Source organism: Parasteatoda tepidariorum, chromosome X1, assembly GCF_043381705.1.
Source record: "Parasteatoda tepidariorum isolate YZ-2023 chromosome X1, CAS_Ptep_4.0, whole genome shotgun sequence".
NCBI lineage: Eukaryota > Metazoa > Arthropoda > Arachnida > Araneae > Theridiidae > Parasteatoda > Parasteatoda tepidariorum.
Genome location: NC_092214.1, coordinates 8,397,322 through 8,411,841, shown reverse-complemented (window position 1 = coordinate 8,411,841; position 14,520 = coordinate 8,397,322). Strand labels below are relative to the sequence as shown.

General features: G+C 28.3%; 2 protein-coding genes across 3 annotated transcripts in view; both read left to right on the top strand.

The window, feature by feature from the left end:
- Positions 1–14,520, top strand: part of LOC107448365 (DNA mismatch repair protein Msh6) — a gene marked incomplete at its 5' end in the record, with an annotated part of 128,773 nt that overhangs the window by 56,233 nt on the left and 58,020 nt on the right.
- On the top strand, positions 103–12,513 carry LOC122272767 (uncharacterized; the record flags this gene model as incomplete). Its single annotated transcript, XM_043056758.2, is given in 3 exon segments — positions 103–451; positions 4,969–5,027; positions 12,479–12,513. Coding segments are annotated over 3 exon segments (353 nt in total), but the record flags the coding sequence as incomplete, so codon positions are not given.

Here is a 14,520-nt window from a genome sequence, read left to right as displayed (position 1 = left end):
CCCTATAGTTCGTTGCGATCGCGAATAGGGCCTGTTACGTTGTATGCAAGAAAATAACCTTTTACTTTAAGCGAGCTATAAGCTACAAACTGCAAAAAGCTACAAAACTGATCGTCAATCATCATCATCATCATTTCACTGCGCGGATTAATTGAAAACAAATTTTATTCAGCAGGCAATTCTCTTTTTAAAATGAAAAAGTCTAAAACAATTTTGGATTTTTTTAGTAAAAGTCCCTCTGTCCCGACCAAACAAGGTTCTTCATCTAACGAATGTTCCTCAACTATGAAATTTGTGAATGATGTTCCTAAACGTGCTAGTATTGGTGAACCAGATGCAAGTCCTAGGCGATCGCATAAAAAGACTTTAAGTAAAACATCAATGAGTACAGGAAAAAATTGTCTATCTTCGTCAGTTCATCTTTATAAGAATGGAGTGAAGTCAAATGAAGGTTAGTATTTATAAAAAAGGTAGTTTGTGTTTTATTTCTATAAAAACACGGGACTAGATTGTTGTTTTATGTTATTAAATTCACGAATTTAACTGTTCTTTAGTTTGATTAAAGGAAGAATAAAAACTTTTTACTGGCTCTTATGCTGTTAAATTTTTAAAAAAGTTAAAAGCCAGTTTTCAAATAAAAAATATCAGCATTTTGTAGTTCGTCATTTTACAGGTTTGATCAACAGCTTAAAGTAATAGTAATTGTGCAGTTGTAGAACTTGTTATGTGCCTTCTTAATTCCTCTTTTAAACAGTTAATGAAATTTACAAAAATACTTCTGTGGAATACGAAGCGAAATGAATAGTTTGATGAATAAATTAATTTAATTAATACTATTTGCTTTTATTACAAACTATACCAGGGTTTTCGTTACAGAAAAAAAATTGAGGAGTTCTCAACTTTTTCCAGAAACACAGTGAGACTTCTTAAAGTTAATGAGATTTCTAAAAATTCTAAGAGAACTAAAAACGAATAGGCTTTCAAATTTTTTATTTCTTTAATTATACATTTAAAAACATATTTCATATCTTCTTTATTTGAAGCACTAAATAATTTGGCTTCATTGTCACAAGGAAATATTCTATGTCTTTTTTTATCAGGCTGTTACTTATTTTATCTAATTTAAAATGAAAATAATTTTTAATTTAATAAATATAATAATAAGCATATTCCATATAAGTTATTTAAGGAAAGTGAAAGCATGCTCCTAATTAATTGCTCCTTCCTTACCCACTCAGCTCTTCAAATTGTTCCTTCTTGGAAATGTAATCAATAAAAATATTTTTTTTTTACTGTTCTTGTTTCTGAATTATAATTTTCGCTTATTCCATTAAACCAATGTTTCCCAAAGTGTGGTACACGTTCCCCTAGGGTAGGAGTGCACAACCTTTTTGAGTGAAGGGCCACTTGCACAGCAGGTTGGCTAACGAAGGGCCGCACATGTATTTAGACTTGTTAATGACAAACGTAATAATGTTTATTTAAACATTATAGTTCCATTTTTTTATCAATAAAAAATCTTGCTATTGCTATCATATGAACAATAGATTTATCAAAATAAATAAACATTGAAGAAAAGAAATTTTTTTTTTTATATCATGTAATATGAAAACTCATTTTAGAATCAAATTCTAATAAATTAAAAAAAACTGCAATTCTCACTGAAGGAAAGTAGGAAAAAGTTTAGTCGTAATTAAGTAATATAAATTCAAATTAAATATTTTAATTGAAGAAAATTTATAGGCTTTAAACAAAAGCCTAAAATAAAAACAAAACAGAGATAGTTCAAAATAAAATTCAATGCTTATTTTGTAATGTACCTTATTATTTTATTTTATTAATTATTAGATTTTTTATATCGTAAACATTTTCCTTTTTTTTATCGAAAAAGTTCACTTAAACAACAAAACATTGAAATCTAAACTACAAACAGTGAGCAGTTTAAAAATTCACGTTTTCCGCCATTTTATGAATTTCTCAAGTTGCAATAACATTGCATTTAAAATTAGGAGGGATGTAACGAGTATTTGGCAGAATATTTTTTAGAAATGTATTTTTCTAAGTTTTTTTTATTTCTGAATTTTTATAGATATTACTTATATAGAAAAGAGTGATTTTCAGTATTAAAGTTTTGTTTCAGGAACTGAGAAAAATTTGTTTTTTCTGTTTTTCTTTTTTTAGGCATTCTTATTATGACTCAGCATTTTTTTAAAAAATAAAGTTACAAATAAAATTTATTTTATAGCAATTTTTTTTCTTCTAAAATTATGGCAATGAGAAAAATTTAAATTGAGATTTTCGGCATAAGATTTTCACTTAACTACATTTTTGAACTACATTAAGAACATTTTTTCTATCTTTTTATTTTCTTTAAATAAAAGAAAACTTTTTTCAGACGTTTTCATTATAACTCAGTAATTTTTAATAGCATTTCTGTTGACTTAATTCTTTTTTCTTGGCTTTTTCTGGTAATTGAAAAACTGAGATGTTCAGCTTTAAGAAAAATTTTCAAAAATTAAGATTGATTTTTATGTTCTCTGTTTCGCTTTTCGACATTTTCAAAATCGTTCTCGATTAGCCTTATTTCAAAATTACGTAGAAAAGCGGAAATAACTGTTTAAAAAAAATCATTTATATTTACGATAAATTCGGCTTCAAGAAAGCGCGTTAAACGTACATTTACTAAAGAATCTTAAAATTGATTGTGTCAAAACGTGATGACTTAAAAGTGCGATTAAAAATTGCCATTTTTTAAATTTTCTTTTAATTGTGTTTAGAAGCTCTCGCGGGCCGCACTTCAGTAGCCGAAGGGCCGCATTTGGCCCGCGGGCCGCACGTTGTGCACCCCTACCCTAGGGGTACGGGAACTGTTTAGCAGGGGTACTTATGTGAATTATCTTGCGCTCTCTTAGCGTATTATCTTGCAACAAACGAAAATTTCAAAAAATTCTATTTAAAAACAAAGCTAGCCAAGAAAATTTGCAATTACATATTTTTCTATTGGCTATTTTTTGCAAAGTTAACAGTTAATAATTAGTGGTGTCAACAGTCAGTTGTGATTATTAACTTTTGTGCAATTTTTTATAGTAAAAGCTAGCAATAAATTCTACCTATTTAGTAAAAAAAAAAAGTTTTTTTTTGAAAAAACCCACTTGTGAACCACCGGGCGTTTTGAAAAAACCCGCCCGGGCGGGCTTTTTCAAAGTGGGCCCACTTGGCGAACCCTGTTAGAAACAGAGTATTTTTTTCTCTTTAAATTTTATAGATGTTATTCTTGTGTATTAATATGATAGTTTATTATTTAATATTTTTTCACTTAATTCAATTGATTGATAACACAATCAGAATGTTCAGTTCTACAGATTCCTCCATGAGGTGTTAATTTCGTGGAATGAACCTCCAAGAATAAAGCTTCAAAACTTTTTAAAAAAAGTCTTTAGACAGAAATTTTTATGGTGATAAATAACATTTTATTAAGTATTCATTAGCATCTTGTTTAAAATATCTGGATAAAATTCTAAGCTAAGGTCAAGCAATAGGATGATTAATAAGCATTCATTTGAAACAACTTATAATTATTTCTGTGCTTTCTTTAACTAAAATTATATTAGCTGATTTCTTGACTGTTTTTGAACCTTGTAGCTAAATTAAAAATGTACTTTTAACAAATAAGGCATAAAAAAGATGGAATACTTAGTCCTCATTTAAATATCAAAATATGCATTTTTTAAGTTTTAATTTTCTATGCCATATTAACTTACTGTCTAACACGAAAAAGATATATTTTTTGTTATACAACACAAATAACTTCAATTTGTTTATTTATTAGCCATTTAAATAAAAGTTATTAAAATAAGAAATGTAATAGAAAATTAAGATCATCAGAGGTGATTGTGCTCTGGAAAAAATCCTTTTTTTTTTTGTTGCTATTCACGATCCAAAAGTCTCAAGAAATCATCGATCACATTTATAAATAAAAATTCTTGTATATCCTAGAACTAGAATTTATACTTTGCATCTCTTTCATTTGTAAATATTTTTTCTGGTAGAATAATAAATGTGATTAGAGATAAAAGTAAGCTTATACAAAATTATTCATTTAAATTATGCAAGATAAAATTTATTAATACTTAAATTTATTAAGATATTAATCTTTTGAAATGTGTCATTAATGATTTTACTCAAGAAATTTTCAGGATTTTTGAGTTGGGCTCACAATCACCCCTGGATCATGAATACCATCTGTCAATTGCAGCCCTAGTGTCAAGCTCTGTAACTCTCAGACTAGAGTCAAGCTTTCTTACTTTCTTTCTGGCCCTATACATTTTGTTGCCAGTGGCATCTGGCAAGTAGAAATTTTTCACCTATATATACTATTTACACATTTATCGAAGAGCTTAGTCTTGTTTTCAATGTCAGAACGATATTTTTTGATGAAATCAGCAGAGATGAAAAATTCAAACTTTTAAGAATGGTTTAAAATCTGTTTGATACCTCTTCTTTGGTTTGGGGTTGTGTTTCTAAAATTTAGTCAATTGTAAATATGAACTGGAATCTAAATGACACACATCCTTTGTTCATTAGCTTTTTCTTTAATAGTATTTTTTGTCATTGTTTTGTGGAACTTCTGAAATAAATTATAAACTAATTTGTGATGAACGTAATGTGAAATATTCATTAAAGAAATGCTCCAAATCAATTATCATATTTAAACATGCTCCAAATCAATTATCATATTTAAACAATCCTTTGCTTTGTTAGTTTTTGACCAAAATTTACTTTTTTCTATGTTGTGGAGTCCTTATGTCCAATCAAAATAAAATATAAGATTTTATTGCATGGACTCACAATTCACGTGGATTAATTGAAGTGTAAGCTATCAATTCCAGAAGTTTTTTCGCATTTACTAGTTACAATTGCTTGTAAATTTGACTTTTCATTACAAATGTTTTTGTGATTTTTTTTTAGGTAAAATTCCTGTTGTTACCTCTCAAGAATCATTGGAAATTGGAGAGGATAAGTCAGAGGTAATATTTGTAATTCACATAATATAAACAGTAAGTTACTTTTAAAAATGTTATTAATGCTTATTTTATGTGAATTAAAATAAAAAATTTTTTTTTTCATTATTTATGTTTAAAGTACCAGATTAAATAAATTGTCTGAGCTAAGGATATGGTATATAATGATTTCTCCTTGTGCTTATCAAAGCGGGGGTGCCATCCCCTCCGCAGAGGATCAAAATTGTGATGGCTTGTCTTCGGATCATCCTCCGGGATGTTTCCCAGACCGTCGCCAATAGCCCATTGTGCAGCTCTAGTGCGACGTAAATTAACAACAACCTTGTGTTTACAAATTAATAACATCTGTTAAAGAATATGCAGTTAAGCTCTAAGTAAAATATTTGACATAATTTTATATATTAAGCAAAGAGATGTAGTTTGCTATAGTTATAAATTGCATAACCCTAGTGATAACCAAAGCATTAATTTATTTAATATCTCAATGCAAAGAGGACCAAATGTAACTGTTACATTTCAAAAATGTAACATGAAAATATTTCCGTGGTTGCATGTATAATATAACAAGTAAATCCGTAACTAAATATTGCAAGTAACTTCCTTGTTGATTATAAAAATGTTAAAATGTCCACGTCATAGCAAACACATAACAGAAACGTTTTTGTTAGAACTTTATGGTTATGGGGGAGATCATTTAAAGAGGTGACTTCTAAAACACTAATCAATCTACATTGAAAATTTTTTGCCGATAATTATAAAATTTGTTAATCTAAAGATAATTTCAGATGAAAATAATTTTTGATAGTTTTAAGTGACAATTTTAATAAAACAATTAAATTGTTCCTCAAAAATGAAGGTTTAAGAATACAGCTTTTTTGAAGTTTTATTTACCAGAAACTATATGACCGCTTTTGTATTTTGTCATTTATAATTACATAGTTTAAAATAGTGTAAGAATTTGAACATTGCAAAATTCAAAACATTTTTAACCATTATAAAATTAAATCAGTGTTCTCCTTTACTGTTTCTAGAAGGGTTGTTTGCCCTTGGTACCTGATAAATGTGCCCTTTTTGTCAAAAATAGATCACCTTCCCTTAAAATCACTGCCTTGTTATTCATATCCCATTTTGAAAAAGAAGTAATTCACTGTTCCTATGTTATAGGTTTGAGTTTTTTTTCTTCCCAGTAATAGAATGATAGAATAATCAGTGCAGCCGATTATGCTGAAAAACTTTTTTATGTTTCCTGATTCTGATATAGCAAAGAATTATAGTGGCAGAACTAAGAGCTCTGCTTTAGTAAATGAGATGGCCAATGAACTGCAAAAATCAATTGAAAAACGCTGCCTTTTCAATTGCAATTAATAGGACAAATGTCTCTGACTCAAAACTCCATTCATTAAATGTAACATTTTTTGATTAATCAATTCAAAAAATCTCAAAGTTGTGTTTTAGCATTTACTATTATTAAAGATGACTGTTCTGGGGTTAATATTGTAAACAGCGTATTGGATAAGTTTAGCACTCTAGATATTCCCTTTCAGAAATGTGTTTCCTTTGGTGCTAATAATACACCTGTAATGATTGGTGACAATAATGGAGCACAAGAATTTTTGAAAGATGCTCAAAATGGTTTGATTATTATTGGATGCCCTTTTCATCATCTTAATTTACCTGTACTGAAATCCATTTCTACAAATAACAATGAATTTTCCCCTTGACCAGGCAATAATTGATATGTTTTACGATCTGGAATTTAATTCTAAGCAAAAAGAAAAATTAAAATTCTTTCAACATCTTCATGATGTTGAAAGGCATAAAATTTTGAAACATGACCCTACTCAGTGGCTGTCTCTTGGCCGATGTTCAGGTTAAATTTTAGATCAGTGGGATCCTCTTCTCAGCTTCTTTCTTAGTGAAGTAAAGAGAGAAAGAAAGCCTGCTAACACCCAAAGTAGCAAAAAATTCATCCAATCATTTGAATGATGAAAAAAGATCAACGGGTCCGTTCAAATGCCAAGAAAAGAAAAGTAGACCATACCTGTTTTTTAATGAAGACTGCTGTATTTTATAACTATCTCTTGTTTACCCGTATATTCTCAAATTTCTCTGTATTTGTTGAAGAAATTGAAAGAAAAAAATTGCCGATTAAATATCCGCTGATGGCAAAAATACTTCTCTTATTCCCCTGACGGTGCTATTTCCAGTACTGCAGGGTCGCCACATGTGACTAAAATGCAACTATTATCAGCATGAGGCGACTGTGGCAACTTTTTTTTGCCTGAAAAGGCTAAAAAGCAACTATTTTCAGGAAAAGGAGACTATTAGGAGACTTTCCTGTACTCCTAGCAATGTTTTTTTTAGCATAAATTGGGTTGAAAACCTGCAGCCCGCGGAATATTCTAAACACACTGAATTTCTTTCTTTAAAAAAATCTAAAATAAGAATAAAAAAATTTAGATTGCAAATTTAAGTCGTCACTTTTTAATGCGTTCAATTTGCACAGATTCTATCGTAAGTCTATTTCGTTTCTCGATCGCCTGTTCAACAGTTATTGCTACGAAGTTCTGCACGATTTTAAAAAAACCCAATTTTTAATGCGATATATATATATATTTGCTAAATCAATTATTGATAGAAGGGGAAATTTCTTAGAAAAAGTGTGTTTTTTTTAATGAGAAAGTATTTTTTTGAATAAATTCTAGCAATTAAAAGTATTTAATTTTCTGCAAATATACAAATTTTTTTACATAAAAATTTAGTGCTAGAACACTAACGTTTATATAAAAATTATCATATTTGCCACCAACTTGACTAAATGGATCATGATATATGACAATTAAGTCATTTAATAAAATTTTAGTCTTATTTTTGCTGAATTTTTGTTCTTATTTAGGCAACTATTTTCATAGTTTTCGGCAATTATTTTCATGCTTTAGGCTACTAAAAGCAACTATTTTGTTCATTTTTTTTTCTGTGGCAGCCCTGAGTACTGCAGTATCTTGAATGATTGTAGTTTAAGTAATTATAAATAATAGTTTAAAAAAGTCTTCTTTAGATTAAAATTTATTTATATATTTTTTACTTCCCGCTAAATGTAAGTGCATGTATTATTTCAAATTTTGAAATTCTCTTTTTGACTTGCATGATTATGCATGATGTATCAAATGCATACTTATACATGATGAATCAAAACTTCTCTTGTAGCCTAAAAAATGTCGCTAGTAAAATCTCCATTGTTTTATTTCGCAAATGTTGGCCGGTGTGGTAAACTGTTAACTGCCAGAGTCCAAAAAGAAAACGGGTAAAGCGGTAAGTAAAGCGGTATTAGTGAGCCTTTTAAATCATTAGTTGTAAAAACCGAGTTTGAATGCAGCAAGTAGAAGATTTCTAAAATAAAAAACTATCAGTCAGGAGAAGTGCTGAAAGCAATTTTCCTTGGTCACCGAACGGCGAAAGGATGGTATATCCAGTTCTTTTGTGACTAAGCCGAAAAGTGAAGCTAATAGGTAGGCATTGACAATAGCAACTTATCTTGTTTGAAAAATACTTGGAATATATTTCCATTCACTAAACGCCACAATTATTTGTTGAACCATTCGGTAGTACTCTCATATGATTAGTAGGTAAAGTCTGTAATTGAGTGCAGGTGGTTAAATAGAATTGATTATACACTAATTTGTAATGATAAATTTAACCCAATCAATAGTTTTTTCAAATAAATAAATTATTTAATTTAGTAGCAATTTTAAAAGTTAATCTCTAATCAAAGAAAATAAACAAGCCCACCAGCTAAAAAGTACCATACCTTATTTAAACGTTAATTTTTGTGTTTGATTTGGTACTCTTCTAAAGACAGTATTATAGCTGAATTATCCTATATTTATTTGTTTATAAAAATAATGTTTTGTCACCATACATGAATTTAATACTATAATTTCCGCGCACCTGGAAAGTCATGAATTTTGGTATTGAACAAAATTTGTCATGAAATGTCATAATTTTAACTATTTTTTTTTTTTTATAAAAAATCATGAAAAGTTATGGATTTAGGTCGCCGAAAATTCTAATTTTTAAAATGGAATTTACTCCCCTCCCCCCAATTTCATAGTGTTCCGAATATCTGAATTTGTAACAGAATCTCACACAATTTGTAACCCACTCACCATCATATTTGATTAAAATATAAAATGTTTTTATCCTGGTCTTTAAAAATTATGGTGTTCTTTAAAAAGATGAAAGAAAAAACATCATTTCTTGAACGAATTATCTTTTAAACTTCTGTGATTTCAGAATTTTTGTTATTATTTATTATTTTTATTTTATCAATTTAAAATTATAGCTGAAGGCAAGCCAGTCATTGGTGAATTTTTTTATTCCGAAATGAGAACAGAAAAATTAGGAGTATTTTTTCCTTTCCGATGAACAAGAAAAGTATCTTTTGGAATGTAATTCTGCAGAAAAAAAGGGGAAAAAATTATTTGCTTTTGTATTTTTTTCAGCTATTTTATTGCTTCAACTCCTTCTTTACTCTTGGTTTTTAAATTTAAAATCTATAAATATGAAGATGCAGAGTATAACAGTTTTGGTTATACCTATTATTTCAATGAATGTTTTTATAATGCTTTTTTAAATTTATTGTTATGTTTTTGTCGGAGAAAATAGTAACTTCGTTAAGTCATTAAAAATTCTTGGAATTAGTTATGAAAAGTCATGAATTTGAAAATCTGAAATGGTGCAGATACCCTGTATAAAGAACAGTTTAAGTAAAATATTTTCATGTTTCAATATATTTCAGAAATTTTATGTTGAGCAAAATATGGCTTTAAAGGTGTAGCATTTTTATGGATAAAACCAGACACCAGTCAAAATAGTTCAGATTGATTGGATTCATATATTTAATTTATATGCATTTCAAAAAAATTTATTTAGATATACTATTAAATAATACCAAAGATACCATCTAAGAGAAATCTAGGTTTCTTAGTCTATCTTCTTGAAACTAGGTTATTTAAAAATATATATATTTTTGATGAGTATGACATAAAAGTGAAATAGCTAACATATACCTATTTTCGTTATGCGAAACAGAAAAACTTCTGAATTAATATAAATGAAGGAACTCGTTATTTATTATTTATAAAGCTTATATTACATTATGTATGAAAAGAAATTATTTTATTTAAGTAAATTTTATTTGTTAAGCAGTATTATTTGTTTCCGCTGCACGTTTAATTTGTTAGATCAATGAATAAAAATGGTTCATATAAAATAGTACAACTCTTCATGTTTTTATTTTTAAAAGATAAAATATAGTTACTTACTTCAAGAGAAAAAAATTCCAAATAAAAAGAAAATATGACTGAATTTTTTTTTTCTCTTATCAAAAAAATTTCTTTAAAAAAAAAGGAAAAAAAAAGAGAAAAAAAATTGGTCGGATTAAGTGCCGAGTTTCGAGTTCCATACTGTACTACATATTTACATTTTATAAATATTTTTTTTAATTTAATTTATTTATTTTTTGGAAATATACCTCTTTTATTTAAATAAGAAGATATCAGTATATAAGTCGCGCCCATAACAACGATGTATAAATATTAGCAAATACTAGAAAGAAAACTTTCCACAATTTAATTTCTCTACAAAGCACGTTGTAACAAAGTGAGAAAAAATGTGAAAGAGCTATCAACCTCGCGGTTCGGCGGCAACTAGATCGAGATCAACCCACTTTCTTTAAGGGGTGGTGGTGCCCCTTAATAATAATCAATAGTGGCGCCANTCTACAAAGCACGTTGTAACAAAGTGAGAAAAAATGTGAAAGAGCTATCAACCTCGCGGTTCGGCGGCAACTAGATCGAGATCAACCCACTTTCTTTAAGGGGTGGTGGCGCCCCTTAATAATAATCAATAGTGGCACCATCTTTTGCCATAATTCGCAACTATTTTGATTAAAAAAATTTTCTTTGAAAAATTTAAAATTTTTTTTTAAAATATCGTAAATGCCGCAATTAAAATTTTAAAACTTTTAAACTCGTAAACGCCGCGGCGTTTCTTCCATAAATTACGGTACCTGTAAAACTCGAAACCTCCTTATCTCGAATTTTTCGCCTTTCCCGTGAAATTCGAGATAAACAAGTTCGACTGTATAAATAAAATAACAGTAGATGTATCATACAAAATATATAGATATATTTTTACTGTGTTAAAAAGCATCAATGTTTGCTATTATACAGATTTTATAAAATGAAAATTAAAAATTTCTGATGAATGACAAACTGATTAGAAATAGTATAAATAAATTTTTTTTTAATTATACTAAGCTGGGAAAGAGAATATTACTGATAATTTATTGACACCATCAAAGTTAAGTGCTGAAATTATACAATTGCCTCAAGAAGAGATGTCTGAAAAGTTCTCATAATGAAGGCATTGGCTGACACTTTACTCTATGTAGCCAGGAAAGATGATAATGATGACAGAATGTTAGGCCTGCTTCTGTTCTCTCAACAAGAGATGGTGGTTTTTTTTCTTCTTCTGCATAGTTTACTTCAGGGTTGCCCAAAGGACATTTCCTTTCCCTGAACTCCCTTTTACAACTGTTTACCACATAAGCTTGTTTTGAACTAGTACGATGATACTAAATGCAAAACAACTGAAAACCATAATGTTATTTGGAAATATTAAAAAAATTATGAATTTAAAACTAAAATTAATGCTTTTTTATACCTCATTCTATGCTCCTATTATGCTCAATAATAATTTTTTCTTCTGAAAAATACTTAAAATATATTGGGGTTACCAGTTCTCAAATGATTTGGTATCTATCATTTGACATAGTACACTTCTTTTTTCTGCTGTCAATTGGACAGTCCTGAAATTGAACAATATATATCAGTGGATGCCAACCGGGGGCAGGATGTGGCCTTTTTTTGTGGCCCGCCAACTAAAATATATTAATTGTAATTTTTTGCGGACAATTTTTGTAAAAACATATAGAAGTTTAAAGTACTTTTCTTTGTTAAAAAAAACCCTAATTTCTTCGTTTCTGTGAAATATAACATACCAACGGTGCAAAAACATTTATTTCTCAGGTAAAAATCTACTTTTTATTTTAATTTGTAATTCAATACTTTTGTTTTGTACAACTTGATAAAAATCTGATAGTACTATTTAATGTTCCTTCAAACAAAAAGAGTCCTAAAATTTTGATAAAGTTGCGGCTTTGACTGGTGTTTTTAATTGTAGCCCCCGGCCTCTTGTAAGTTGGAAACCCCTGATATATACATAGAAAGTTAGAGTCATTTGTTTTTTAGGCTCTGTATTTCCAAATGAGTAAATCGAGATCTGTCTTACTATTGAAAGAAAGTTTCCTTATATTATTCTATATTTTTCTTTAAAAACGTTCTAAAGAACAAAGATCTCCATATTTTAAGATCTCTCTATTTTTTTTTCTTTAGGAAAGTATTGAAGAGAAGAATATTGAGTCAGCAACCCATACTCAAAATTCTTCTACACTATACAATGATAAAGAAAATCTAAATGTTGATATGTCTCCAGTAAGTATTTAATAATTAGAAATGTTTTTACTAGTCTTTGATATTTTTAATTCAATGATATATTCGATTCTTGTATTTATACTGCTAATGCAGGACTTAGCATTATTTCATTATCAGGGTGGCCACCCACTTGGAAAACCTGGAATTATCAGGGAATTTTTTTTGTACTGGACAAAACATGGAAAAATCGGGGAATTTCAAAGAAAATCAGGAATTTTTTATCTTAATTTAAATTATTTCACCATTCCTTATACCCACTTTTTTTAGATGGAAATTTATCGCCAAACAGTTGAAATATCATCAACTTCAATACTTCGTTTGAATTAAAATTTGCTCCATTATAACCCTGTTAAACTAGAATCAGGGACGTAGGGGGGTGTTCAGGGTGTTCAAACACCCCCCATTGTACAAAGCAATTTTTTTTTAATACCATTGATAATTTTTTCTTAATTTTAGAAAATTTTTAAATATTTTATTTACTGGAAAAAAATGGAGAATTCCCATGACATTTTATTTTGAGGCTTTTATTAGTCTGTAACAGAAATAAAATAATCACTGCTGCCTCTTTGCTACCCATTCATCAAGAGAGCAATAAACGCTTTTCTTCAGTGATTAAATTAGATAGTATCCCTTTCCTCATTGATTTACCACCCTCAAAGCTTATCCCCTCAGAAAAGTAGCCAGCTCATATTACTCTAAGGGAAAATGTTCTTCGTTTCTTCCAATGGGTTCTATCTTATCTTATCTACTTTTTAAAATATCGGCTATACACAGATCCTATTTACGGTCATAAAATGCATGCCTCAAACAAAGAATTCTCTTGGATTTCTAGGACTGCATATATAAAAAAAATTATATTTTCTTTCTGAGTAATTTTTATTTGTTAATTTCATCCGTTAATTTTTTATTTGTATCGTGTAATTCTGTTCCTGTAAATAAAATGTGATCTTTAATTGGCTACAAAAAGAACTTGAATCAAAAATATTGGAGGTAAGCAAATATTTGTATTATGTAACCGCATGTATATAACATTCATAATGCTTTTATATTTCCGCATATATGTAAAATTTAAACTATACAACAAATATTTAGTAATAGATTTGTTTAGTAAATTTGATTACTCATGGATAATTTTATTTTTAATTCCCAATTTTTGTTCTTATTTTATGATAATGAAAACGAACTTAAAAATTTTTGAAATTTTAGACTGAAAATTAAAACAATTTTTTTAAAATTCAGTCGGAATTGAAATATCTACATTACATTTAATTTTACAATAAAACACAAAAATTTCATAAATGAATAGCTGAGAGTAATTAATCATTCAAACTATCTTAGTATAAATGTGTAAGTGTAACTTAAAGTTTAACTATTTTTTAGAAAATTAAAAAAACTTTCTATTACTAACTTTCTCTTCTTAGGATCTTATTGCAAGGGAAGTTACTTATGATATTGACAAATTTTTAAGGATAATACTTCATTGCATAATCAAAAGTAGCGATATATGTAACAGTTTTATAAAATTAAAACAAATGCCAACAAACCTTTAAATTATCATAAAAATTACTGAAATTGTTAATTAAAAAAGCAATTCAGTACTTTCTAAGAATGATTTGAATCAGCTCAAATGGTTTTTTTTTTTTTTTGTCTACTTAATTTCATATATATTTATAGCAGAGTCGTGACCCATTTTTCTTTAGCTATTATATGCATAGACCTTGCGAAGAAATCCTTAAAAAAATATACGCCATCTAAAATTTAGTAAATAATGAATATTTTATCCTAACGCGACAGATTAACAGGAAACCTTTACATCCACTTATTAAATAATATCAGTTTAAATTACAAAATATCAGAGTAGTATCGAAGAGTTTCTAATCTGTAATGAAAAAAATTATTGACCAATAATAAATTTATATATAAATATATATGTTATGCGAAAC